This window comes from Lithobates pipiens, unplaced genomic scaffold, assembly GCF_037356315.1.
Source record: "Lithobates pipiens isolate NorthernLeopardFrog02 unplaced genomic scaffold, aLitPip1_a1.2 Scaffold_10, whole genome shotgun sequence".
NCBI lineage: Eukaryota > Metazoa > Chordata > Amphibia > Anura > Ranidae > Lithobates > Lithobates pipiens.
In genome coordinates, this window is record NW_027507686.1 from 93241529 (window position 1) to 93267862 (window position 26334).

The 26334-nt window shown below is 47.8% G+C and overlaps 1 protein-coding gene across 1 annotated transcript in view; it reads right to left on the reverse strand.

Moving 5' to 3' along the window:
• The window catches only part of PACS1 (phosphofurin acidic cluster sorting protein 1), a 654146-nt gene extending 628137 nt beyond the window's left edge, over nucleotides 1–26009 (reverse strand). Inside the window, exon 1 of the mRNA XM_077450086.1 lies at nucleotides 25775–26009. Within this exon, the coding sequence (XP_077306212.1) occupies nucleotides 25775–25956 (182 nt within the window). The 5' untranslated portion in view covers nucleotides 25957–26009. The remainder of the gene's footprint in view (nucleotides 1–25774) is intronic.
• Nucleotides 26010–26334: the final 325 nt, after the last annotated feature.

Here is a 26334-nt window from a genome sequence, read left to right on the forward strand (position 1 = left end):
ACAGCGTCACTGATGTAAGAGGGAGCTGTGGCTGGTGTTTTTAGCAGAAGCTTAAGGGCTATTTGAATCAAGACCCCAGGTGAGATTATCTCAAATGCCCAGAAACCCTCTGGCTGGAATTGGGAGATTTTGCAGCTAAATTCCCAAGGCAAAGGAAAGTACTCACCATTGTCGTCCCTTTTTGCCACAGCCAGTGGGCTTGCTTTTCCATCCTTATGGTCCACACGCAAGGAGGATAGCCGCCAACATGCCCCCCCCCCTCCAACTGCTGTCTCTTAGGGAGGTGCAAGGTTAGGCTGTGTCCTGCACTGTAGCAGTCAGTATATACATATGGGGGGGGCGCAATGCCTTCCATTCCTCATTCCCATCTGAGGTGGTCAAGGCAGACATCCACCGTAGTGAACTGGTGCCTCCTCGCTCTAGCGAAAGGAGGATGTGGGTGCCTGCTCCTACTGACTCTCAGCCTTCCCTCCTGGGTAAGAACGCCGCCGCCATTTTCCCGAAGTTTGGAAATGACGCAGGCCCTTGTTGCCATGCCCTCTCCGGCAGCCCACACGAGCTACCGGGGACCCAGGAGTCAGGGACACGATCCCCCTGGAAAGAACCGATGGCCAGCACCCCCGCCTGAATAGCCACCTGTACAGGTAAGGAGGGGAGACAGGATAATGGCCCCTGAAGTTCTGGGTACACCACTGTACCCAGGGTCCTTCAGCTCTCAGGGGGGCTCTTCCAATTTCTGCTGCCCCTTCTGAGGAAAAGATAGGGAAACCCCCCAGGAAGGACAAGAATATCCTACCAAACGCAGAGGCTTCCTAAGCTTGTGGTCCGGCTCCCAGGGGGAGACCACCAGCCCCAGGCTTTGGGTCATTTGGGGAAAAAACAAAAAAGTTTCGCTGTGTAGGGAGAAACACAATCAAAAACTGGAGGATCAAGGGGGAAGGGTGGGGACTTAAAACAGCTGTCGATTGATTGTGTTTCCTGTAGGGAGGAGTCTCATCTCTCAGTGTGCCGTCCTGGAAGATGACTTGAGAAAAATAATAATCACCAAACAGGCCGCAGCTGCCAAAACTCAGAAGACCAAATGAGCAAAGACATATAAAAACACAGACAGGGGTGATGAATTAAGCATAATGGAAATCCTAAATGTAATAATTCTTTATTGGCAAGAAGACAAAAATGGTGTTGGGGCTGCCAGAAAATGCATTGAAAAACCAGAATAATAGTCAATAACAAAAAAAAAAAAATTGTTGATAAGGATAAAAAATAATATATATGTATAAAAGAGTAACTTGCGATGACTGCAGGAGCACACAGGGGCCAGGAGAAGTGGAGAGGGGACTGACCTGCCTCCAATGGAGGAATCAATGCCAGTGGTGTGGTGGAGCCTGGAGGTGCTCAGGGAAGTAGCACTGGATCAGAGGGCCAGAGGTGAGGGACTGTCCACCAGCCCCCAGCCTCACAGCACAGAACAGCAGGAGATGGAAACGAAACCATGTAGCCTCAATATCCGCAGGGGAAAGTGGCAGCACAGGCACTGCTGCAGTTATCCAGAGGGAGCGGAGGATACCTCTTGTGGCTACTTCTGGGTTCACCTGACCAGCCACGTCACATCGCCAAGCAAAGACAGGCTCCAGCAGTCTCCGAGTTCTAGCCGGCTCCATGAACGTTCCCACAGTCAATGGCAAGGGGAGAGATAGAAACACTAAGTTTCGGGGATTAACCTCTTCCTCAGGTCACGCGTCCCTGAGGAAGGGGTTAATACCTGAAACATAGCCCCTGCACTGTTGAAGGCCCCTTCATCCTTTCCTGGTTCTCTCTCCCCTTGCTATCCAACTGTGGGAATGTTCTTGGAGCCTGGTAGAGCTCGTTGGAGACCGATGGAGCCTATCACAAGGAATGTAAAGATCCCTTGTAATAGAAAGCAAGCATGACAGGACCTCCTTTAATGTGAGATATGGGGTTAAAGAGACCTCAGATCTCAAATTTACACTTGAATGCAATAATAAAAAATAAAAAAAATAAAAATAAAAAAAACACCCAACAACCTATTTAAATTTCCCCTATAAATACCATTGTGCGGAAGGGAAGTTTGAGGTCACTTCTGTCATCCAATGTTATGGAGCCAAGTGGGGGTCATCTTTCCCTTACTCAGCTCCAGGCAGTGAGGGGATAGGATTGGATCACTACCTTCACTACCGGCAAGTGGCGGAGACAACCAGAGTGCGGCAGGAGGGGGACACCTCTCCCGCCGCCGATAAAAGTGATCTTGCGGCAAATCTGCTACAGAGACCACTTTTATCCGAAAGCGGGCCGCCCACCGTTAAAGAGTATACCGGGGGGGGTTAGGGCAGTCATAACAATGGTATTCCACGTCAAAGTACCGACGTATAACGACAGCGGCTAGTCCGCAAGTGGTTAAATGAGAATTTAGTAATTGTGTTTAAACCTACCGATTGCTGTAAACCTAGTTTAAGCTTTTTTTTTTTCAATGAGGGGAAAAAAATAAAGAATTTGATCCACTGTTGACTTTATACATTTGCCCAGTGACAAAGAAATGATCAGTCTAATTTTAATGGTAGGTTTAATATTAACCACCTCGCGCCCGCCCTATAGCCGAATGACGGCCGTAGAGCAGGCGCGTTCGTCCGTGAGGCCGTCCCTGGACGTCCTAATGTTTACTTCCGCAATGCGTGCCGCCGCGGAAGTTCTGCGTTCGCCGTGTCCCCCGGGGACAGGCAAACACAGATCGCTGTAAACGGCCAATCACAGCGGCCGTTTACAGCGTGATCGGCGTGTCCAATGGGAGATGATCTCATATGTAAACATGTGAGATCATCTCTCAGCGCCGCTCTCCCTCCTCACACAGAGTGTGAGAGGGGAGAGATGAACGGCTGCAGCGGCAGCCGTTCTGCTTTGAGTTAAAATAAAAAAAGTGCCATCCTCCCCCAGCAGTGCCATCCTCCCCCAGCAGTGCCATCCACCCCAGTGCCACGTGCCATCAATGCCACTTATCAGTGCCATCTGTCATCAGTGTCACGCGTCATCGGTGCCATGTATTAGTGCCATCTGTCATCAGTGCCACGTAAAAGTGTCATCATTGCCACGTATCAGTGCCATCTGTCATCAGTGTCACGTGTCATTGTCCTCGTGCTTCAAAAGTGTAATAAATAGTCAACAAGTTAGATGTGTAATTTATGTTCCTAGAACACATGATGGCGCTACCTGCATGTTGGGCCTCTATGTGGCCAGGCTGTGAAAGTCCCACACATGTGGTATTGTAATACTCAGGAGGAGTAGCAGAATTTTTTTGGGGGGGGGGGGTGTCATTTGTGGTATACACATGCCACGTGAGAGAAATAACCTATTACAATGACAATTTTGTGGAGAAAAAAAAATAAAAAATGAAAAAAATCTTAATTTTGCAAAGAATTGTGGGAAAAAAATGACAACATCAAAAAGCTCACTATGCCTCTTACTAAAATACCTTGGAATGTCTACTTTCCAAAAAGGGGTCATTTGGGGGGTATTTGTACTTTCCTGACTTGTTCGGGTCACAAGAAGCGAGATAGGCCACCAGTACATCAGATGTGATCAATTTTGTGCGATTCGCACCACAGCTTGTAGACTCTCTAACTTTCACAAAGACCAAATAATATCCACTAATTTGGGTTATTTTTACCAAAGATATGTAGCAGTATAAATTGTGGCCAAAATTTATGAAGAAAAATTAATAATTTGCATAATTCTGTCACAGAAACAAAGAAATATGCGTTTTTTTTCAAAATTTTCGGTCTTTTTTCATTTATAGCGCAAAAAATAAAAACCCCAGAGGTGATCAAATACCACCAAAAGAAAGCTCTATTTGTAGGAAAAATAAAAAAATAAAAGGACAAAAAAATTAATTTGGGTACAGTGTTGCATGACTGAGTAATTGTCATTCAAAGTGTGAGAGCACCGAAAGCTGAAAATTGGTCTGGGCAGGAAGGGTGTTTAAGTGCCCAGTAAGCAAGTGGTTAACAGTGAAAGACAAAAACAAGAAAAAACAAAAACAAACACGTCTCAAAAAAGTTATAAATTGATTTGCATTTTAATGAGCGAAATAAGCATTTTACCCCTTCGCAAAACACGACTTAGTACTTGGTGGCAAAACCCTTGTTGGCAATCACAGAGTTCAGACGTTTCTTGGCCACCAGGTTTGCACACATCTGAGGAGGGATTTTGTCCCACACCTCTTTGCAGATCCTCTCCAAGTCATTAATGTTTTGAGGCTGACGTTTGGCAACTTGAACCTTCAGCTCCCTCCACATATTTTCTATAGGATTAAGGTCTGGAGGCAGGGTCATTGTCATGCTGGAATACCCATCCACAACCCATTTTCAGTGCTCTGGCTGAGAGAAGGAGGTTCTTACCCAAGATTTGACGGTGCATGGCCCCATCCACTGTCCCTTTGATGCAGTGAAGTTGTCCTGTCCCCCAAGCAGAAAAACACCCCAAAGCATAATTTTTTCCACCTCCATGTTTTATGGTGGAGATGTTGTTCTTGGGGGTCATAGGCAGCATTCCTCCTCCTACAAACACGGCGAGAGAAGTTGATGCCAAAGAGTTCAATTTTGGTCTCATCTGACAACACTATCATCCAGTTCTCCTCTGAATCATTCAGATGTTCATTAGCAAACTTCGGACGGGCTTGTACATGTGCTTTCTTCAGCAGGGGGGACCTTGCGGGCGCTGCAGGATTTCTGTTCTTTACAACATAGTATGTTACCAGTTGTTTTCTTGGTGGCAATGGTCCCAGCTGCCTTGAGATCATTGACTAGTTTCTCCTGTGTAGTTCTGGGACGATTCTTCACCGTTCTCATGATCATTGAAACTCCACATGGTAAGATCTTACATGGAGCCCCAGACAGAGATATTGACAGTTATTTTGTGTTTTTTTCCCCCATTTGGAAATAATCACACTAACTGTTGTCACCCTCTCACCAAGCTGCTTGGCGATGGTCTTGTAGCACATTACAGCCTTGTGTAGGTCTACAATCTTGTCCTTGACATCCTTGGTCTTAGCCTTGGTGGAGAGATTGGAATCCGATTGATTGCTTCTGTGAACAGGTATCTATTATACAGGTAACAAGCTGAGATTAGGAGTACTCCCTTTAGGAGAGTGCTCCCAATCTTAGCTCATTACCTGTATAGAACACACCTGGGAGCCAGAAATCTTGCTGATTGATAAGGGATCAAATACTTATTTCACTCATTAAAATGCAAATTTATAATTAATTTTAAAATGTGTTTTTCTGGATTTTTGTGGTTATTCTGGCTCACTGTTAAAATAAACCTGCCATTAAATTTATAGACTAAACTCCCCCCACTGTAGTGACTAGCCTCAGGTGATGCACAGAAATGATACACAGCTGTTAAAAGTGTAGAGTTTACAAAGCAATTTCTTAGCTCCAGGAGGCAGGGGACAGGGATCGGATATCACCCACTGCATAGCATACAACAAGCTGAGTATAATCTGAGACCTGAGTGCAGGTATAGACTGTCAGAAGTGACTCCTGCAAATAGTAGAGGAATGAGAGAGCAAAGATATATTACACTAGGTGCTTTGGATAGAGGCAAGTACACACTACAGAAGTATATGCTTTGTTCCATGTTAATTTCAGAGGTTTACAACCACTTTAGAGTTGCCACGACGAGTCGACGTAATCGATTACGTCAACTACAAAAATACGTCCACGTGCGTGCAGGGCGTCGATGCGTCAGTATCTCTCATTATTTCCCGCTCTCCTCCGTGCTGCCGTCCCCCTCTCTTCTCCCCCTCCGTGCCGCTGTCCCTAGGGGTGCAACAGATTGTTACCGATCAGCACGGGTCACCCCACTCGGATCGGCACATGCCGCGATCCGTGGAGCGCTCCGCGGTCTCGGCCTTAGGAAAGGCCGCGGCTTCGGCCTAGCTCCGAAGCGGCAGCCATCTTACTACACCCAGGCTGTTTACACTGTGATCGCTCCAACTAATCTGTACAGTGGAGGGGAGAGATCGGATGGAAGCAGCCATCCCTTCATACCCTGAAGTACCCAGCAATACCCTGCCAGCCCATACTCAGCCGTGCCCTGCCAAATCTGTCTCCAGTCCCTTTCCATGTCTCAAATGGGAGATATCAGAGGTCTGTTAAGACCCCTGATATCTCACCATAGCCGCCCCCCCCAAACAGGGCTGATAAAAAAAAATTCTATTTATTGCAAATAATAATACAAAAAAACAACACACTGACACTGTACCCACACACCCTCCCCCTTATGTACTTATTTTTGTAAGGTTATCCAAAGGATTAATTAGCTAATCAAAAAAAAAAAAAACACTAGATTCATTAAAAAAATAATCGGATAGTCGTTGACTAATCGAAAAAATAATCAACAGATTATTCGACAGACAAATTAATAGTTAGTTGCAGCTCTAAACCACTTTAAATATTTTGTGCAGATAATCTAGATTAGAATGTCAAAATTACATCACACAGGGCTCGACAAAACCGGGCGCCAGGTCGCATTTGCGACTAGAATTAGCGACCTGGCGCAGCACAGCTGGGGGTATCCTGTCTCTGTGGACCCCCCCCGGCTTGACCGCGTCGGGCCGCGCCGCCCGGTAATTGAGGCCACGGCTTTGAGGCCTTCTGCGATCCTATGGTTCCTTCTGGAATCTGGCGCCCTCTTGTGGTGGCCGTTGGAATGACAACCAGCAATGCTAATGGACCTTCCCCTAGCTGCCAGTCTCCTTCCCTTTACTTAGAACCCCTAAACATTATATATATTTTTTATTCTAACACTGTCTGTCACACCGTATTTGCACAGCGGACTTACAAGCGCACTTTTTTGGGGAAAAATCATTAAAAAATAAAAAAAAAAAACAGTAAAGTTAACCCAATTTTTTTTTTTTTAGATTGTGAAAGATAATGTTATGCCAAGTAAATAGATACCCAACATGTCATGCTTCAAAATTGTGCCCGCTCATCGAATGGCGACAAACTTTTACCCTTTAAAATCTCCATAGGCGACGTTTAAAAAATTCTACAGGTTGCACGTTTTAAGTTACAGAGGAGGTCTAGGGCTAGAATTATTGCTCTCACTCTACCGATCGCAGCGATACCTCACGTGTGGTTTGAACACTGCTTTCATATATGCGTTCGCTTCTGCACGCAAGCTTGGCGGGACAGGGCGCGTTTAAAAAAGCTTTTTTTCTTATTTTAACTTTTATTTTACTGTTTTTTTTTGTTTTTTGTTTTTTAAATAAGTATGTCACTTTTATTCCTATTACAAGGAATGTAAAAATTCCATTGTAATAGAAAAAAGCATGACAGGTCCTCTTATATATGAGAAGTGGGGGTCAGAGAAACCTCACATCTCATAATTTACACTAAAATGCAACCTAAAAAAAATAAAATGTCATTTGAAAAAAATAAAAATAAATAAAATGTCCCTCTAAGAGCTATGGGCAATGATTTGGAGACAGGTGGGGGGCTGGGGGCTCTCTTCCCCTCACTCGTCTCCATGTCAGGCCAGGGACAGGTCCGGATCGCCGTTACCGACCTGGCTCCTAGATTGCAAGCAAATTTGTCAACCCCTGACATCACATATAAATATGGTATGTAGGGGCGTGGCTAAGGAATGGCAGAGTAAGGCAGCTTTTTCTTGGAGCTCCCGGTTCAAGGCCTCATGCCCCGGCGCTAGCAGTCTTTTCTACCAGCATGAGCTCATCCAAGAAGCACCGGACACGGGGAGCGACGCGAGGGACCCCTCACAGCAAATCCGCCGGTTCGTTCCGCCGCTACTTCGGGCGCGGCGAGGGCTCTCCGCCCGGAGCATCTTCACGAGACGCCTTGCAGGCCTCACCGCAGCGGTCAGGAACAGAGTCCTCGGGCTCACTCCAGCCCGGCGAGGAGACACCTCCGGCGTACTGTATGGCGGAAGCGGAGCAAGGAGCAGAGGTGATGCCTGCCCCGGTGGCTCCTGCGCCCTCCATGCTGGACCAGGACATTAGAGACATGCTCCAGGCCCTCCCAACACAGCCTGCCATTGAGGCGCTGATTCTGCGTTTGGAGGAAACGCACAGGAGGGACATCCAGGAGGTCCGGGGAGAGGTCTCCAGTATTGCGGAACGAGTGTCCACGGGGGAGTCTGACGTCCTTGGAGGCCAGGGTTACTGCGCTGGAGCAGTCGAGGGACCAGCACAGAGATGCCGCCATCTCCCTCCAACTGCACGTGGAGGACCTGGAAGACCGGAGCCGCCGCAACAACCTGCGGCTCCGGGGGGTCCCGGAGACAGCGGGCCCGGGAGGACGTGAGTGCAGTGGTTGGCGATATCTTCCACGCGGTGCTCGGGGACTCGGATGCGGTGGTGGCCTTGGACAGGGCGCACAGAGCCCTCGGCCCGAGACCGGCCGACCCAGACAGACCGCGGGACATTGTGTGCAGACTACACCGCTACACGCAGAAGGAATCCATCTTGAGACGTGCTTGGGAGCTCGGTGATGTGGAGGTGAATGGCGCGACCATCCGTATTCTGCAGGACCTGTCCCGCTCTACGTTGCGACGGAGGGCCCTTCTTAGACCACTCCTTGACCTGGCCAAACAGCTCGGTTGCACATATCGCTGGGGGTATCCCCTGTCCGTCATGTTCCGCAAAGACGTTGGAAGTTTCACCCTACAGACGGCCGCCGACCTGCCGGCTCTTTTTCGGTTTCTGGGAACAGAGCCTATCCCGATCCCGGACTGGCTACAGCTGCTTCCGCAGCAGCTGGGTAGATCGGGTGCATCGGTTAACCAGGGCCCCCAGCCCCCCCGCGGCACCGATCAGCTTCAGGAGGCGCTCCACGTGAGTAAGCCTTGGGCCACCCTCTCCAGATATTAGTCCCACTTCCATACGGCAGGAACAGCACTGGCATAGGTGGTGAGAACACTTTGCTATAGTTTTACGTACCCCCTTGCCTCCTTTGCCAACTTGCCTTTTCGTGGACACCCCCCCCACCTCCCCCCTTGCCAGTCAAACCCCCCGTTAGTTCCGTGGGATTCCCCCCCCAGGGGCCCACAGTGACCATTCTGGCGTGGGCGGATGTCACAGACTTTTGGGCCACTTTCCGGACAGGTCTTTTTTGTTTTTTTTTATTTTTTGACAGTGCCCTCTGCTTCCTACACCCCGGCACCCCAGCCAGCACAGTCTGCCCCGTGCTGTTAAAGGTGGACCATTCCCAGATGCCACCATTGTCACCCATTTTGTACTGAGCTGGGAAGCGCTTCGCTGACTATGTGGCCCCTTTCCTTTCTCAAGCCGCGGTCTGGAGGAACACATTGCCGGCCCTGACTAATGTTTGGCTGGTAAGGGAGGTCGGACTGAGACTCACCGCCACGGACCAACCATTTTTAGGTTTGTCAGCTGGTCCTCCATCTGCAGGAACTTTTTGCACCCCAGTACAGGAGAAGCAGATGGGATTTCTATTATGGGGGACTTGCTGCCTGTATATGGCGCGCTGGTTGTTTGTGGGGGGGAGCACCGGGTTGCGAGTTGACCTGTTCCCTCTTATGCATGGGGGGGGGGGGGGACCCACGGGTCTGCCAGAGAGCCTTTGAGGGCCTTTTGCGCCTGCTCGGGCATATTACCGGGAGGTATTGGGGAGGGGGGGGGGGGTTCTCCTTTATGTTGACCTATGCCTCAGCACTGGAACATGCACCCTGGGGGGTGGGGGGTTGTTCGGGGGGGGGGGGCGGGTGGCCGCGGCGGAGAAGCGCATCCTGCTGGACTTCGTGTTCGGCAATGGGTGCTGGTGGCCCTCTGCGGCCTCCGCTTCCACATGGCGGACCCTCATGGTCCGTATGGCCCCCTGCCTTTGGTAGTTTCCCTCCCCCCTTGCTGTACTTGCTGACGCATAGGCCAATATATGCCAATGCTAACCTGATGTCTTTACTTTTTGCTTTTTCTTGTTATGCCGGTTTATTATGTCTGTTTTTATCTCTTTTAGCATGAGATTGTTGGTTGCCGGGGGTGAGATACCATACAGGACCGGGAGTTCACCTCTACAACTCGGTTCACCCCAGCTCCCACTTAGGTTTTCGCTCAGTTACCAGAGGTAGTTCTGGAGAGCGTTGCAGCCGACTAGGCTACTTTAGTTTTGTTCACTTGGCCGCTTAGGTTTGTGACGGCCCCATTCCCCTCGCTTATTTTAATTACGCCCCCCCTCCTTCCCTGATACTCCCCAATTATTATAACCTACTTCCATCCCCCCCCCCCCCGTTTTGTTTTTATTTCTCCTTTTTCCCTCCCTCCCTCCCCCATTCACATCCCCTGACTTGGTATTCTTTCGCTTATAGCGATGGATACTATCCACATACTCTCAGTCAACGCGAAAGGTCTCAATATACCTGAAAAACTTAGGATTCTCATACACGACATGCGACGTGCCAAAGCGGACGTGGTGTTTATTCAGGAAACTAATTTCACGGACAGTAGTCTGCCATTACTTAAAAGTCGACATTTTCCTTTGGCATACCACTCCAAATATACTGCAGCCAAATCTAGAGGGGTGACTATCTTGATCTCGGCGAGAGTGCCGTGGACATTGATAGACTCCCAGGCAGATGAGGAGGGACGCTTCCTGTATTTAAAGGGTATGATTGGGGGTAGGAAGGTCACGCTAGCAAATCTTTATGCCCCGAACGACCGTCAGGATGTATTCCTTCGCAAACGTCTGGATCACCTTCAGCGTTTTGCGGAAGGCCAGTTAATAGTTGGGGGCGACTTGAACATCCCCCTCAACCCTTTGGAAGACACCTCTTCCGGTACATCTACTACCACGAGAGACATGCGCAAACGTATAGGCCTATCTTTACATTCGGCACAACTTTAAGACGTCTGGCGACTTCTCCATCCGGGGGAACGTGACTACACGTTCTTTTCAAAACCACACCAGACTTACTCACGCCTGGACTACTTTCTGATACCACACAGACAGCTGCATGCAGTGGCACACACTTCCATCGGGTCGATTACCTGGTCTGACCACGCCCCGATCAGCATGCAGTATAATTTGTCAGACAATCATACGCACCCTCAAACACAGTGGCGCCTTAATGAGAGTTTGCTACAGGACCCTGTAGTCCTGGCGGACGTGATCAAGGAAATAGGTCATTACTTTGTCGCAAACAGCACCTCAGGCAGTGACATGGGCGTGGTATGGGAAGCCCATAAGGCGGTAATTAGGGGGGTCCTTATAAAACACGGGGCCAGACTGAAGAGACAGAGGACTGAAAAATTGGACTCCCTACTTGCGAAGCTCCATGCCACGGAACAGACGCATAAAACAGCTCCGTTGCGAGCCCTTAGCGTGGAATTGGACGTTCTCTGCTCACAAATCAACTACCTCCTTCAATATAGAGCTAAAGCTGCGCTACAGAGATGTAGGCGGACGGTGTACGAGTCGGGCAACAAATGCTGGCGACATCTCGCTCAGACCTTGAAAGCGCAACGTTTGGCCTCCTATGTCTCAGAGGTCGTGACCCCGTCGGGACAAAAACGGTCGCTACCCCTACAGATCTCCCAGGAGTTCAAGAACTATTACAGCTCTCTGTACAACCTGTCCGGGTCGCCACTGTCTCCCTCCGTTGTCTCACAGTATCTTGCCGACTCCAAAATGCCATCCCTGCCTCCGGAGGTGCATGACACCCTGGAGTGGCCCATTACGTTGACGGAAGTACAAGCGGCCTTGAAGTGTGCGAAACCGGGTAAAGCGCCAGGCCCAGACGGGTTGACCCTCGCCTACTATAAAACCCTGCTTCCAACCCTGGGGGGCCCCCCTAGTGGATCTCTTTAATGGGCTGGGGACGGAGACCAGACTTCATGACACCACTCTGCAGGCGCATATCTCGGTTATCCCCAAAGAGGGCAAGGATCTGTCCCAATGCGGGAGCTATCGCCCGATCTCCCTCCTGAACTCGGACCTGAAACTTTTTACTAAGGTTCTGGGCACGAGGCTGCAACAACATCTCCCTCAGTTGATCCACATGGATCAGGTGGGTTTTGTTCCATCTAGAGAGGCAAGGGACAACACTACGAAAGTCCTTAACCTGCTCCACATAGCTTCCAAGACCCAGACCCCAAGTGTGTTCCTTGGCACAGATGCCGAGAAGGCATTCGATCGGGTTGAGTGGTCATTTATGTTTGCTACACTAAAATATGTTGGCCTCGGAGACAAAATGCTACGCTGGATTTCAGCAGTCTACACAAAGCCATCAGCAAGGGTACGAGTGAATGGGATACTCTCTGATGTGTTCCCTATTGCGAATGGTACTCGTCAGGGTTGCCCCCTGTCCCCCTTGCTGTTCGCTCTGACCTTGGAGCCCTTTTTGTGCCATGTCCGTGATAACGTTGCAATTAAGGGAATAGGGACCAAGGAGGCTAGGCATAAGGTGTCTGCATATACCGATGACCTTATGTTCTCATTGGCAGAACCTGAGACTTCTCTTAAGACCCTTATGCAGTAATTTCATGTTTATGGCCAGCTTTCTAACCTGCGGATTAATTTTTCGAAGTCCGAAGCAATGGGCGTGGGGATACCACACGCACGATTACAACGTCTAAAGAACTCTTTTACGCTGAAATGGTCAGATACTGCCCTGAAATATCTGGGCACCTTTATTCCCCCTTCCATATCGCATCTCTATAAACTTAATTTTCCCCCCTTACTGAAATCGATACAGAAGCTTCTGGATAGTTGGGTGGGCGGTATGCACTCCTGGCTAGGCCGGTGTAATATTCTTAAAATGTCGATCCTGCCAAAATTTCTCTATCTATTCCAGGCCCTCCCGATCCACATCCCCAGAGCCTTTTTTGGGCAGGTTCATTCACTTTTCACCCGCTTTTTGTGGGCGGGCAAACATCCACGCCTACCCAGGAACATGCTTTCCAACCACAAACATCGGGGGGGTTAGCACTCCCGGAGATTTGGAAGTACTATTATGCCGCCCACCTCAGTAGACTCCTAGACTGGTGTCGCCATAAAGACACCAAATTATGGACGCAGTTAGAACAGGACCAATTTGAAATATCATTGGCAGGCAGTCCGTGGTGCTATGGAGACTTACCTATTGAGCTTAGACGTCACCCCCTGATAGGCAATACTGCAAAGATTTGCTCACTCCTTTTGACTGACCCGGAACTGTCGACACCTGACGCGCCGGTGCGACCTGTAATTGGCCATCCGAATTTCACCCCAGGACTTAGAGACAAATGTTTCCGGGACCTTGGTGGGCAAGGTCTCTTCCAAGCATCCCATTTTAGTCGAATGGGTAGGTGGAAGACATACGCGGAATTGACGGACCCGGGGGGGCCCATACCACCTAGACTTCCTGCGGGCTTCCCAGCTATCCCATTTCCTCAAGAGCATGCCGCCACCACCCAATGACTCACAGAGACCCCTTACTAACCTGGAGAAGCTCTGCAGAGACCGGGACCCTCGCCCACGCATTGTCTATAGCATATGCGATGTTGATTGAACCCCCAAAAGATTTCCAGCCCCCGTATCTTGCTAAGTGGGAAGGTGACCTAGCGGTTACCTTCACGGACAATCAGAAGCAACAAATACTTAATTTCACCCACAAGTCCTCACTATGCACCAGGCAACAGGAAACAAACTTTAAAATTCTCTCCCGCTGGTATAGAACTCCCGCTCTCTTACATAAGATTTTCCCCGACGACCTCAGACAGATGCTGGAGGTGCCACTCAGACGAGGGCACCCTCCTGCATATATTCTGGTCCTGTCCCCGGTTGCACAATTTCTGGAGAGAGGTGTGGCGTATTACCTAGACAGTCACTGACAGAGAGGTGCCGCTTTCACCAGCCTATTTTCTTTTTCATGTGACGGATTTTCCTTCCCGGAAATATGGCAGATCCGTGATACGGCACCTTCTGGATGCAGCTAAGACGTGCATACCTCTTAACTGGAAATCCCCAAACCCGCCAACTATCGCTCAATGGCTACACAAAGTGGATGACATCAGCCGACTGGAGGACTTGATCCTCACCAGCCAGCACCGACAGGAAACGTACGCTAAAACGTGGCAGGCATGGAATGCCTTCAGGTTTTCCACTGAAGGCCGGGCTCTCAGGAGAGCCGACTGACGACCTTTTCAGGATATTGATACTGTACCCTTCTTACCCACCCTCTCCCCCCCCCTTCCCCCCCCCCCCCTCTTTTACTGGCCTGTCCCTCTTGCCATGTTACACCCCTCCCCTGCGGACCTCTTCCGGTCCTTTAGTAACTCTAGGAGAAACACTGTAGGGAGAATTTAAGATTTAAGATTACAAAAAAAGAAAAAAGGAAGGACCACATTTACAGGGACAGACGCGTTGCTGCTCCCCGCACCTAGACAGGCCATACATCTCCCTGGAGGAGACGGTGTCGGCCGTGGGAATTATATGTGTCTAAATGACCCTACACTCTAGACTTACCTAGTGGTGAAACCTTAACGACGAGCGTTATGTCTGAGTTGGTATAGATATGTTGCCGTTTGTTTTCCTACAGTTGTACTGTTATCTACCATATTTTCCGGCGTATAAGACGACCTTTTACACTTAAAAAAACTGAGCAAAAAGGAGGGGTCGTCTTATACGCCGGGTCAGCTGCTGGGATGCCTTCTGGATGTCCGGTAATACTGTATGTAGCTTCGGCTACATACAGTATATACCACTGAACCAATCCCAGTGAGCGATGTATTCAAATGAATACAGTAGCCTGCTCCGATTGGCTTTGAGAGTGAGGCGCGGGCTGATGATGTAACAGCCTCCGCCAATCCCAGCAGGCTTTGTATTCATTAATAGAATACATTGCTCGCCGTGATTGGCTCCAGCACCAGCAAGAAGGAAGAAGGAAATGGCTCCAGCAAGAACGAGGAAGAGGGATATGAAGCGTCGGAAGCCTCGGAATGGGGGGGGTCGTCTTAAATGGTGAGTACGGGCAAAACATTTTAAAAACCTGCACAGTTAGGGGGTCGTCTTATATGCCGGGTCGTCTTATACGCCGGCAAATACGGTATACTGTTGGTTGTACTGATCCCTGTATCCTGGTCTTCTTGTATTAACCACTTCAGGACCGCCGTATTGCCAATGTACGTCAACACAATGGCACAGGCAGGCACAATCACGTAAATGTACGTGAATGCCTTCTAGCGGGTGGGGGGTCCGATCGGACCCCCTCCCGCTAGATACGGCGGTCCCTTTCGGTGCCGGAGCGACCCGCGATGAGGGGATGGCCGTTGGTTTCTGGCCATCCCCTCTCGATCGCTCCTGGCCAGTGACGAACTTCCTCCCCTGTGAAAATGTAAACACAGGAGGAGGAAGTGATGTCACACTCCTCGTGGCGGTCTTTTTGAACCGGACAGCGAGGAGTGAAGACGTCCAAGTAAGTGCACCAACAGTCCACTGACACATAGGTACACACAGGCACACATTTCAACCCAGTCACCCCCCGATCACCCCCCCGATCGGCCCCCCGCCCCCCCCCCAGTCACAGTGTCACTAATGCAGTGTTCATTTATTTATTGATCACTACATTTAGTGTCAGTTGTGACTGTAAAAAGTGTCAGGGCAGCTAGTGTTAGGCCCCTTTAGGTCCAGGGTAGCCCCCTACCCCCCCCCCTAATAAAGGTTTAACCCCTTGATTGCCCTCCCAGTTAACCCTTTCACCCCCTTTTACCAGTGTCACTAAGCGATCGTTTTTCTGATCGCTGCAATAGTGTCACTGGTCCCGCTAGGAAGCTAGTTTTTTTTTAGGTTCAACGCCAGGTTTTTATACCGTTAGGTACCCCGATATATAACCTAATAAAGGTTTTAACCCTTTGATTGCCCCTAGAGTTAACCCTTTCACCAGCGATCGCTGCATAAGTGTCACTGGTGACGCTGGTTAGCCAGTTAGTTATTTAGTTATTTAGGTTCCCCGTCAGGTTTTTATAAAGCTTCAGGTACCCCCATATAAATACCCAATAAAGGTTTTAACCCCTGATTGCCCTTAGTTAACCCTTTCACCAGTGATCACCGTATAAGTGTTACGGGTGACGCTGGTTAGGTAGTTCGCTTTTTATAGCATCAGGGCACCCGCCATTTATTACCTAATAAAGGTTTAACCCCCTGATCACCCGGCGGGTGATATAAATTTGGTTTTAGGGTCAGAAAGGGTCTGCGTCGCCCCAGGCAGTGCTAGGTTAGTGCCAGCACCGCTAACACCCACGCGCAAAGCATACACCTCCCTTAGTGGTATAGTATCCGAACAGATCAATATCTGATCAGATCTATACTAGCGTGCCCAGCAATTTAGGGTTCTAAAAAAAACGCATTATGTTAGCAGGATCAATCCAGATATCTGCTAGCACCTGCGTTTTGCCCCTCTGCCCAGCCCAGCCCACCCAAGTGCAGTATCGATCGATCACTGTCACTTACAAAACACAACACACATAACTGCAGCGTTCGCAGAGTCAGGCCTGATCCCTGCGATCGCTAACAGTTTTTTTTTGTAGCGTTTTATACAGTCGCTGACAGGCTAGGTGCTTTTTTACCTGTGAGTCTCACTACTGTACCCCTAAATTTAGAGCCCAAAATGGCAAAGCGAAGGTACACTAGTGAAGAGGCCTACACGTTTCTGAGCATGACAGATAGTGAAGAGGAAGACACTGATCTGTCAGATTCAGGCTCAGAATACGAACCTGTAGAGGACAGCGCCTCCATGTCAGATAGCTCTGACGACGAAGAAGAGGTCCCTGCTAACGTCAGGTGTACCCGACCCCGATTTTCTGATGTTGTTGAGGTGCAGGAACCGCAAGTCCCTCGTATGGAGTATAGAGCCAGTACTAGCGCCGCTCATCCTTTTGGTGAACTGGCAAGCACCAGCGGCCTAGTACACCCTGGACGTACATCCAGCACTGCAGTATCACGTGGTGACGTGGCGAGTCCCATAAGTGCAGTTCAAGCTGGCGAGGTGGCAAGCACAAGTAGTGTCCCGCTGCCACCAAGAAGACGAAGACAGGCCCGTCGTACCCATAGTGCCCTTCCTGCAGAATTCGCCTATCCCAATTGGGTGCCCACCACTTCTGCAGAACCCGTACTTCCCCCATTCACTGCCCAACCCGGTATTCAGGTGGATACAGATGATTTTACGCCACTCGATTTTTATTCTCTGTATCTCACGGAAGATCTCTATAGATCTATTGTGGACCAAACCAATTTATATGCTGGTCAACGCATCGCCGCTAATCCCCAGTTGCCGTCTCTTGCCAGAGATTGGAAACCAGTTACGGTTTCCGAATTTAAGACGTTTTTGGGCCTTTCCCTCAACATGGGCACACATAAATTTATGCGGATGCGGGCTTATTGGTCCACGCATCCGGCTGACCACATGCCCGTGTTCTCTAACTCCATGTCCAGGAAACGATACGAGCAGATCTTGCGGTTCTTGCACTTCAGTGACAATGAACTTTGTCGTCCACGTGGAGACCCTGAATACGATCGGCTCTACAAAATTCGGCCCCTCATAAACCACTTCAACCAACGTTTTGCAGACTTGTTTACTCCCCAAAAAGTTGTCTGCGTTGATGAGTCCCTGGTTAAGTTTACTGGTCGCTTGTCATTCAAACAGTACATTCCCAACAAGCGTACCAGATACGGGGTCAAGCTCTATAAGTGCTGTGACAGGGCCACAGGCTATGCATGGAGCTTTATGGTTTATGAGGGTAAAGATAGTTACGTAGAGCCGGAGAACTGCCCTGATTACATAGGAAGCGCTGGCAAGATAGTGTGGAAATTGGTGTCACCCTTATTCGGAAAGGGGTACCACTTGTACGTGGACAACTATTACACCAGCGTGCCACTGTTTAGTCATTTATTTGATAATCAGATTGGAGCATGTGGCACCGTGCGACCTAATCACCGGGGCTTTCCCCAGTGGCTTGTAGATTCCCGTCTTAGGCTGGGGGAGAGAGCCTGCTATCGGTGTAATAATTTGCTCGCTATGAAGTGGAGGCATAATAAGAATGTTTTCGTTCTTACCTCCCTTCATGCAGACACGACGGTCCAAATTTCTACGGCGACTGGTATTGTGGAGAAACCCCTCTGTGTCCACGAATATAACAAAAATATGGGAGGGGTGGACCTCAATGACCAGATGCTGGCGCCGTATCTAACTTCCCGTAAGACCAGACGCTGGTACAAAAAAGTGTCTGCTTACTTATTTCAATTGGCTTTGCTGAATGCTTTTGTGCTATACAAAACTTCAGGCGGAACATTAACCTTTCTTTTCTTCCAAAGAGAGGTTGTCACAGAGCTTCTGTTTCCAGAGGGTTCTGTACCTCACCATTCCCAACCAAATGCAGTAAGCCGGCTGCATGAGAGGCATTATTCTTATGTCCTCCCGAGTACCCCTACCCAACGAGCCCCCCAAAAAAGATGTTGTGTCTGTAGCAAGCGCGGATATAGGCGTGACACCCGTTCGTATTGTCCACGCTGTCCTGGCAATCCTGGTCTTTGTCAGGGTGAGTGTTTTGAACACTACCATGAACTAGTGAAGTATTAGCGTAGGGTACAGCATTTCACAGGCTAGGCACACTTACACAGGGTCTCCCAAGATGCCATCGCATTTTGAGAGACCCGAACCGTTACAGTTAACAGTTAAAAAAAAAGTGTATAAAAAAAAAAAAAAAAAAAAAGTAAAATAAAAAAACCAAAAAAAATATAAAATATAAAAACCAAAAATAGTTGTCGTTTTATTGTTCTCTCTCTCTCTTCCTTCTCTCTCTTCCCTCAAATTTTTTATACTTTACTGTTTACTGTGTTATTGTTAACCATTTTTCATGTTTTCAGGTACGCCATTCAGCTGCAGCGTGGATTTATTTATCTTGACAGCAACAGCGTTTGCTCCCACGATACATAAAGCCGCGACTCCAGTGCTGTAGGAGGTGATTTCACCACCACAGTTAAAAAAGAGCATATATGCCGAAGCATGGGGGCATAAGGGGTGGAGGAGCGATTTTGCTCCTAATGCCGCGTACATACGGTCAAAATTCCGACGGAGGGCTTGCCCGTGGAAAAGTTTGAACGTATGTACGCAGCATAACTTTTTTGCGGGAGGATGCCCCCATGCTTCGGCATATATACATTTTAGGCACAGGTAGTGTTAAAAAATGTTTTATTTTTTACTGTTTTTTTTGGCAATTGCTTTGCAGGTATGGTATGGTAAGGTTTTACTGGGATGTTACTTTGTTTTAACGTTAACCATAATTTGCTTAGCAGGTACGCCATTCAGCTGCAGCGCGGATTTATTTATCTTGACAGCAACAGCGTTTGCTCCCACGATACATAAAGCCGTGACTCCAGTGCTGTAGGCGGTGATTTCACCACCACAGTTAAAAAAGAGCATATATGCCGAAGCATGGGGGCATAAGGGGTGGAGGAGCGATTTTGCTCCTAATGCCGCGTACATACGGTCAAAATTCCGACAGGGGGCTTGCCCATGGAAAAGTTTGAACGTATGTACGCGGCATAACTTTTTTGCGGGAGGATGCCCCCATGCTTCGGCATATATAAATGGTGCATGTATGTCCATCATTAGAAGTGGGTGGATGAAGGGAGGTATCTAATGGTGGGCATACCCACCGATCAATCTCTTTTTTTTCGTTCAGACAACATGACTCTCAGTAAATAGCTTGGGGTGTCTACTTTCCAAAATGGGGTAATTTGGGGGGGTTTTGTGCCATTTTGGCTTTTTATGGCCTTCGAAACTGTGATAGGTAGTGAGGGGTGAAATCAAAAATTTGCACCCTTAGAAATCCTGAAGGTGGTGATTGGTTTTCGGGATGCCGTGCGCGACTAGACTCCCAAAAAGTCCCACACATGTGGTATCCCCGTACTCGGGAGAAGTAGCGGAATATATTTTGGGGTGCAATTCCACATATAACCATGGCATGTGTGAGCAATATATATCATTTAGTGACAACTTTTTGTACATTTTTTTTTTTTTTTTTGTCATTATTCAATCCCTTAGGACAAAAAAAATAAATATTCAATGGGCTCAACATACCCATCAGCAGTTTCCTTGGGGTGTCTACTTTCCAAAATGGGGTCATTTGGGGGGGGGTTTGTACTGCCCTGCCATTTTAGCACCTCAAGAAATGAGATAGGCAGTCATAAATTAAAAGCTGTGTAAATTCCAGAAAATGTACTCTAGTTTGTAGACGCTATAACTTTTGCGCAAACCAAAAAATATACGCTTATTGACATTTTTTTTACTAAAGACATGTGGCTGAATAAATTTTGCCCTCAATGTATGACTAAAATTTAGTTTATTCGATTTTTCTTATAACAAAAAGAAGAAAATATCATTTTTTTTCAAAATTTTCGCTCTTTTTCCATTTATATCGCAAAAAATAAAAATCGCAGAGGCAATCAAATACCATCAAAAGAAAGCTCTATTTGTGGGAAGAAAAGGACGCAAATTTCGTTTGGGTGCAATATTGCATGACCGCGCAATTACCAGTTAAAGCAGCGCAGTGCGAAATTGGAAAAAGACCTCTGGTCCTTAAGGTATTTATTGGTCCGGGGCTGAAGTGGTTAAATAAAAAATTTGAAAAAAAAAAAAAAAAATATGGTATGTAGATCCCTCTATTGACCACTACCTCAAACTTAAAGTGGAAGTAAACCCACTTTTTTAACTTTTACCTACAGGAAAGCCTATAATAAGGCTTACCTGTAGGTAAAAAAAATATCTCCTAAACCTGTAAGGTTTAGGAGATATTCCCCTCGGTATGCGCCGCTGACTGCAGCGGCGCATGCGCACAAGGGGGTTCTCTCTGCGAAAATCCGGCAGCGCTCGTCCGGCCGGATTTAAATCTCCCGCGCGCATGTGCGGAAGTGACGATATCGCGGCTCCGGCCACTCACAGCGCCGGAGCCGCGATACCCGGAAGAGACGCCGAGGGAGCATGTCGGCTTCCTCGGCGTGGATCGGGCGAGATGTCGGGGCCTCGTTCTAAGGTAAGTATTTCATAATGAGCTAGTATGCGGTGCATACTAGCTCATTATGCCTTTTGCTTTGCAGGTTTTAAAAAAAAAATAAAAAAATGCGGGTTTACTACCGCTTTAAGCCATGCAAAAAAGGAAAAATAAATAAATACAAATGTGGAAATTAAAGTGCAACTAAAGCCAACATATTTTGTTAATTTTGGATAGAGAAGTAAAAAGTTAGTATAGTAGTATCCTTGCCAAAATTTTATTGAGGTCTGTGTTAGGGATGCACCGAATGGGTTTTTTGGTGCCGAAACCGATACCGAAAATGAAAATGAAAAATACACTAGGCCGAAAACCAAAACCGATACCGAAACAGCACCGATACCGAAAATTACTGTTTTTAAAAAAAACTGGCTACATGGTACAGGAGGTGGTCAGAGACTGGCGACGCGGTACAGGAGATGGTCAGAGACTGGGGACGCGGTACAGGAGATGGTCAGAGACTGGGGACGCGGTACAGGAGATGGTCAGAGACTGGGGACGCGGTACAGGAGATGGTCAGAGACTGGGGACGCGGTACAGGAGATGGTCAGAGACTGGGGACGCGGTACAGGAGATGGTCAGAGACAGGGGACGTGGTACAGGAGGCATCCCCCATTGCAGGCCAGTGTCCCCCATTGCAGCCAGTGTGCCTGTGCCCCATTGCAGCCAGTGTGCCCCATTGCAGCCAGTGTGCCATTTTGCAGCCAGCCTGTGCAGGGAAGAGAGCCGCCGTCTGTTTGATCACAGCGCCGGGAACATCACAGCTCTTATTTCAATAGCTGTGTGTTCCCGGCCACGTGCCATCACACGCTGCCCCTCCCCCTTGTCCGGGCACTTTGATAGACAGATCATCCATCCAATCCTGTGGATGATCTGTCTATCTAAGTGCCCGGACAAGGGGGAGGGGCTGCGTGTGACGGCGCGCGGCCGGGAACACACAGCTATTGAAATGAAAGCTGTGATGTTCCCGGTGCTGTGATCAAATAGGCGGCGGAGGCGGCTCTCCTGCGCTATACACCCCCCATGATGGGCGTCACCAGGGGCGGGGGCGGAGCCCCGCCCCCACCCAGGCCACGCCCCATTTTCAGCTCCATTAATCGGCCGTTTTTCTCTTTCGGCAAATTGCCGAAAAGGGCATTTTCGGCCGATTTGTTTCGGCGGCCGAAATTTCGGTGCATCACTTGTCTGTGTCCCTACTGGTGAGAATCACCCTCTTTTAGTCCTGATAACCCCTGCTATTGAGCAGAAGGTGAGGAGAAATACAAAATTTTACAGTTGTTACCATAATACTAATAGAATTAATTTTTTCAATGAAAACATCTATCCAAGAGGCGATCTCGAACATTCGAGAAATTTCCTCTCGCTTTCTGTAAGTTTTCTTAGCATAGGAAGGAAGGAAAGAAAACCCCCCTCCAATGGGACACTGACAACAAAAATAAAATGAATAAATTTTATATTTTACCCAAACAAATTAAAGCTACCACCAACAACCAGTAATTATAGATTATCCTCGCGCCACAATGTTTCAGATAAAGAAAAGTAAAGCAAAAATAAAAAACGAGAAAGTATGGCTGCAGCAAAACACCGACAGGGGTTCAAACCCTCCCCTAAATCGATAAGCTGTATATATGGTGAATGGTGTTGCGCTCCACTAAAAGTACAGATAAATAAATAGAATAGATAAATATGGATATAACTATCAATATACAATGTGCAAATAATTATCCAATAACTGTTATCTTGTTCAATAGTAAGTAGATGCTTTTTCAGAAACTTATTTTGATTTTAAGCGCATGCAAACTATCATAAAAAACTTCTTCCACAAAAGTGCATCTAGTGACAATAAGCAATAAAGTGCATTCAGTGCCAAAAATTGTTTAACATATAATCAAAAAAGAAATATATAATATAATTCAGTCCATAGTGCATAAAAGTGTAAAACTCAAAAATAAAGTAACAAAGTCTGAAAAAAAACCAAATAATGAATCGTTCAATGTCCACTAAGGTGCAACGAAGTAATAGTGAAAGTGTCTATTTCTATATAAAAAAGCTCTCAGTCCATATCAAAACGTGCACTTTATATATCCACTCTGTCATCAACGTATGATGGCTCCATGAGTAAACAGTAACTCCACCAGTGAACACGCGAGTAGGTGTCCACACACTAGGTGCAATGGCTACCTTACCTTACTGCTGTAAGGTAAACAGCAGATATTCCTTTCAACAGACAGATGGTATAGGTCAGTGATGGCGAACCTTGGCACCCCAGATGTTTTGGAACTACATTTCCCATGATGCTCAAGTATACTGCAGCATGGATGAGCATCATGGGAAATGTAGTTTCAAAACATCTGGGGTGCCAAGGTTTGCCATCACTGGTATAGGTAGTATGGGTGGTCCCCTCTAGGTCCTCAGCCCCAAGCCAACATTCACATCCATAGGAGAAAAGAAGGAGCTCCAATAGAGAAGCATGTAATAAAATCAAACTTTATTCTAAAAAGGACATAGTCCTGGGTACTCACATTTAAAATGAAGCATATAGGCAAACTATAAACAAGACAGCAGCAAACGAATGGAACACACGTTCGTACTACGGACGTCACTTCCGGTATCCTCCTAGTCCAAGCCTAACTACCAATAACTACTTTAAGGTGCAGACTCCATGGCCAATCATTTGAACTGGCCAATGACCTGCAACAAAGATGCAGCACAAGCATTTAGACTTTACTGCCTGCATATTTGTTTACGCGGCTTACTAACCAAGATGCCACTCCCAAAGCCTGAACCTTTCACAACAAATCTGCAATGACGACAGACAGACACATTTGTAGATTCACAAATTCCAAAAATAAAACGAGCCTTGAAACTGAACTCCTCTAGTGATAGAGGAATAAAATGTAATACTTTCTTATTTCACACTCCAACAGGTTTCCACACTGCAACTGGCACCCCAAAGCCTCTTTTTCTTCAGCACTATGGACAGCAGTGGCACTCCAATGTTATCTTGTACAATGTAGGACCAGTAGGCCTGCATTGTATGCGAGCACAGCGAGGGCTCACCCACAACATGGAGCATTGGAGAGAAAAAGAAAGCGCTGAAACGAGGAATGTATTACAGCCTTTCCTGGGAATGAATAGAATACAAGTACCGTCATCCATTGCAGCTGGCATTTGTAGGTCTTAAAGCAGAATTACACCCAACAAGGGGAAGTTCCACTTTAAGGCCCCCTTTTCACTAAATGGCACTTTGTTTTTGGTAGGGGGGTGGGTACCTGGTTTTGACAAGGTGTCACTGCCGGGTGTCCACAGTTAAGACGCTGGGAACAGAAGACGGAAGTGAGCGTTTAGCTACTAAAACCTGTAGCTGCTGAAATGTAATAATGACTTTTAATAAAGAAACAAAATTACTGGAATTCCTCTTTAATGAGCTGCGAAGGTGCTAGCGAGTGCCCTCATAGTTCATGATCTTCCTACTCTCAGGTAACTGCTTGCCCATACAAGAGGTGCAGGCAGACAGCTATTCGGTGAGTCTGAAGGGGACTGATTACAGGTGTAATGCCGCGTACACATGACCAGACTTTCTGGCAGAAAAGGTCAGACGGAATCATTCCGTTGGATAGTCCAATCGTGTGTGGGATAATCCGATCGTTTTTCTTTAAAAAATTCAGACGGACCTACAAATAGAACATGTTTCAAATCTGTCCGATGGACTCAATTCCCATCAGAAAAAAACGATTGTATGCTGGACCGACAGACCGAATACAACGCAAGGGCAGCTATTGGCTACTTGCTATTGGACTTCCTTTTGCCCGTTGTACGTCATCACAGACTTTAGTCTGTTCGTGTGTGGGCAAGTCCGTTCGTTAGTCCGTCGGGAAGACTGTCGGACCTTTTCTGCCGGAAAAGTCCAGTCGTGTGTACGCGGCATAAAGCTCCACAGGCTGGGGGGGGGGGGGGGGGTTTATGATTACTTAACCCTTTAATGCATTTCAATGGCCAGAATAAAAATTAATTTTCTGGCCACTGGAATCCATTAACACCAAAACACATGTGCAATATGTGGCTTCAGGTATTTTTTTTTTTTAAGCAGCCTGTCACACACCAGGAATCTAGCGTTTAAAGGAGAAAATGCTGTGTGTGTGTGTGTGCACACGCATGAGACCATATTGGCAGACTTACCTTGTAAACAATCCCCTCCGGCGCTCTGATGTCATCAATCCCCCCTGGTAAGTCTACCTTTTTTTTTTTTTTTTTTTTTTTTTAGGTCTTCTAAGTTTTCAGCCTCCTGCCTCTTGATTGGCCCTGCTGAGATGAAGTAACCCGTTGCACATGCAGGTGGTAGTTACTTTGTGTCAGCACACAACTGTACCAGGGCTATACACTGGTCTGCATGCGCAGGGCTCAGTGTAAACAAAACACTGCCATGCAGAGAGAAGATGCTACTTGTCAGCAGGTTTTAGAACCTCTTTGGGAAGAGTAGTTAACCCCTGCAGTGCATTGGATGAGCTCTGCAAGGATCTTTCTTACAAAAACCCAGAGCTCAGCACCAGCTCTCCCATGCAATAACACACTTGTACATTAACTTTTTGTGACAGCACTTCCACCTCTGCCAAACACCACACTCCCTCGTTAATTACATTGAACTCTACACATTGCCAACAACAGGTGTGAAATGACATCATCACAAAGGTAGTTACGTCACACCTGGGTACGCAAGACGAACTGCCTCTGTCTGTCTCCCAGGTCGCATATAAGTTCATGCGGACGGGACCTCCTGTGGCCGGGGCGGGGCTACTGACAGGTACGTCGCCGCCTACCGCGGAACCCCCTGGCGCCGCGATGACGGTGGCCCCCAAGGGCCCCGCAGACACAGGGCGCTCGGACATGGCGAGAACACCAGAGGAGATTGAAGTGACGACCAATCGCAGGAGGAGGAGGAGCACTCGTGACGGAATAGGGCGCAGCCAATCACTAAGGACCGTCACTTACGGCGTGCGCTTTTTACTTTCCTCCGCCAATTAGCGGCTATTACGGGCGAGGCTTACTTCCGTGACATCGGATTTGCTTGGGCCAATGAGCGTAGAGTACATGCATGAGGCAGCTGGCGACTGGAAACGCCTACAATGGGCGGAGTAGGAATAGGAATGGTATGAAGTGAGATGGTATAAATGGAGGTGGTGGAAATGACGAACATTGTCGATGCTGTAGAATGTATGTGATTCACAGGCAGAACTATATAGAGGGTGCTTTCACTCAGCCATGTT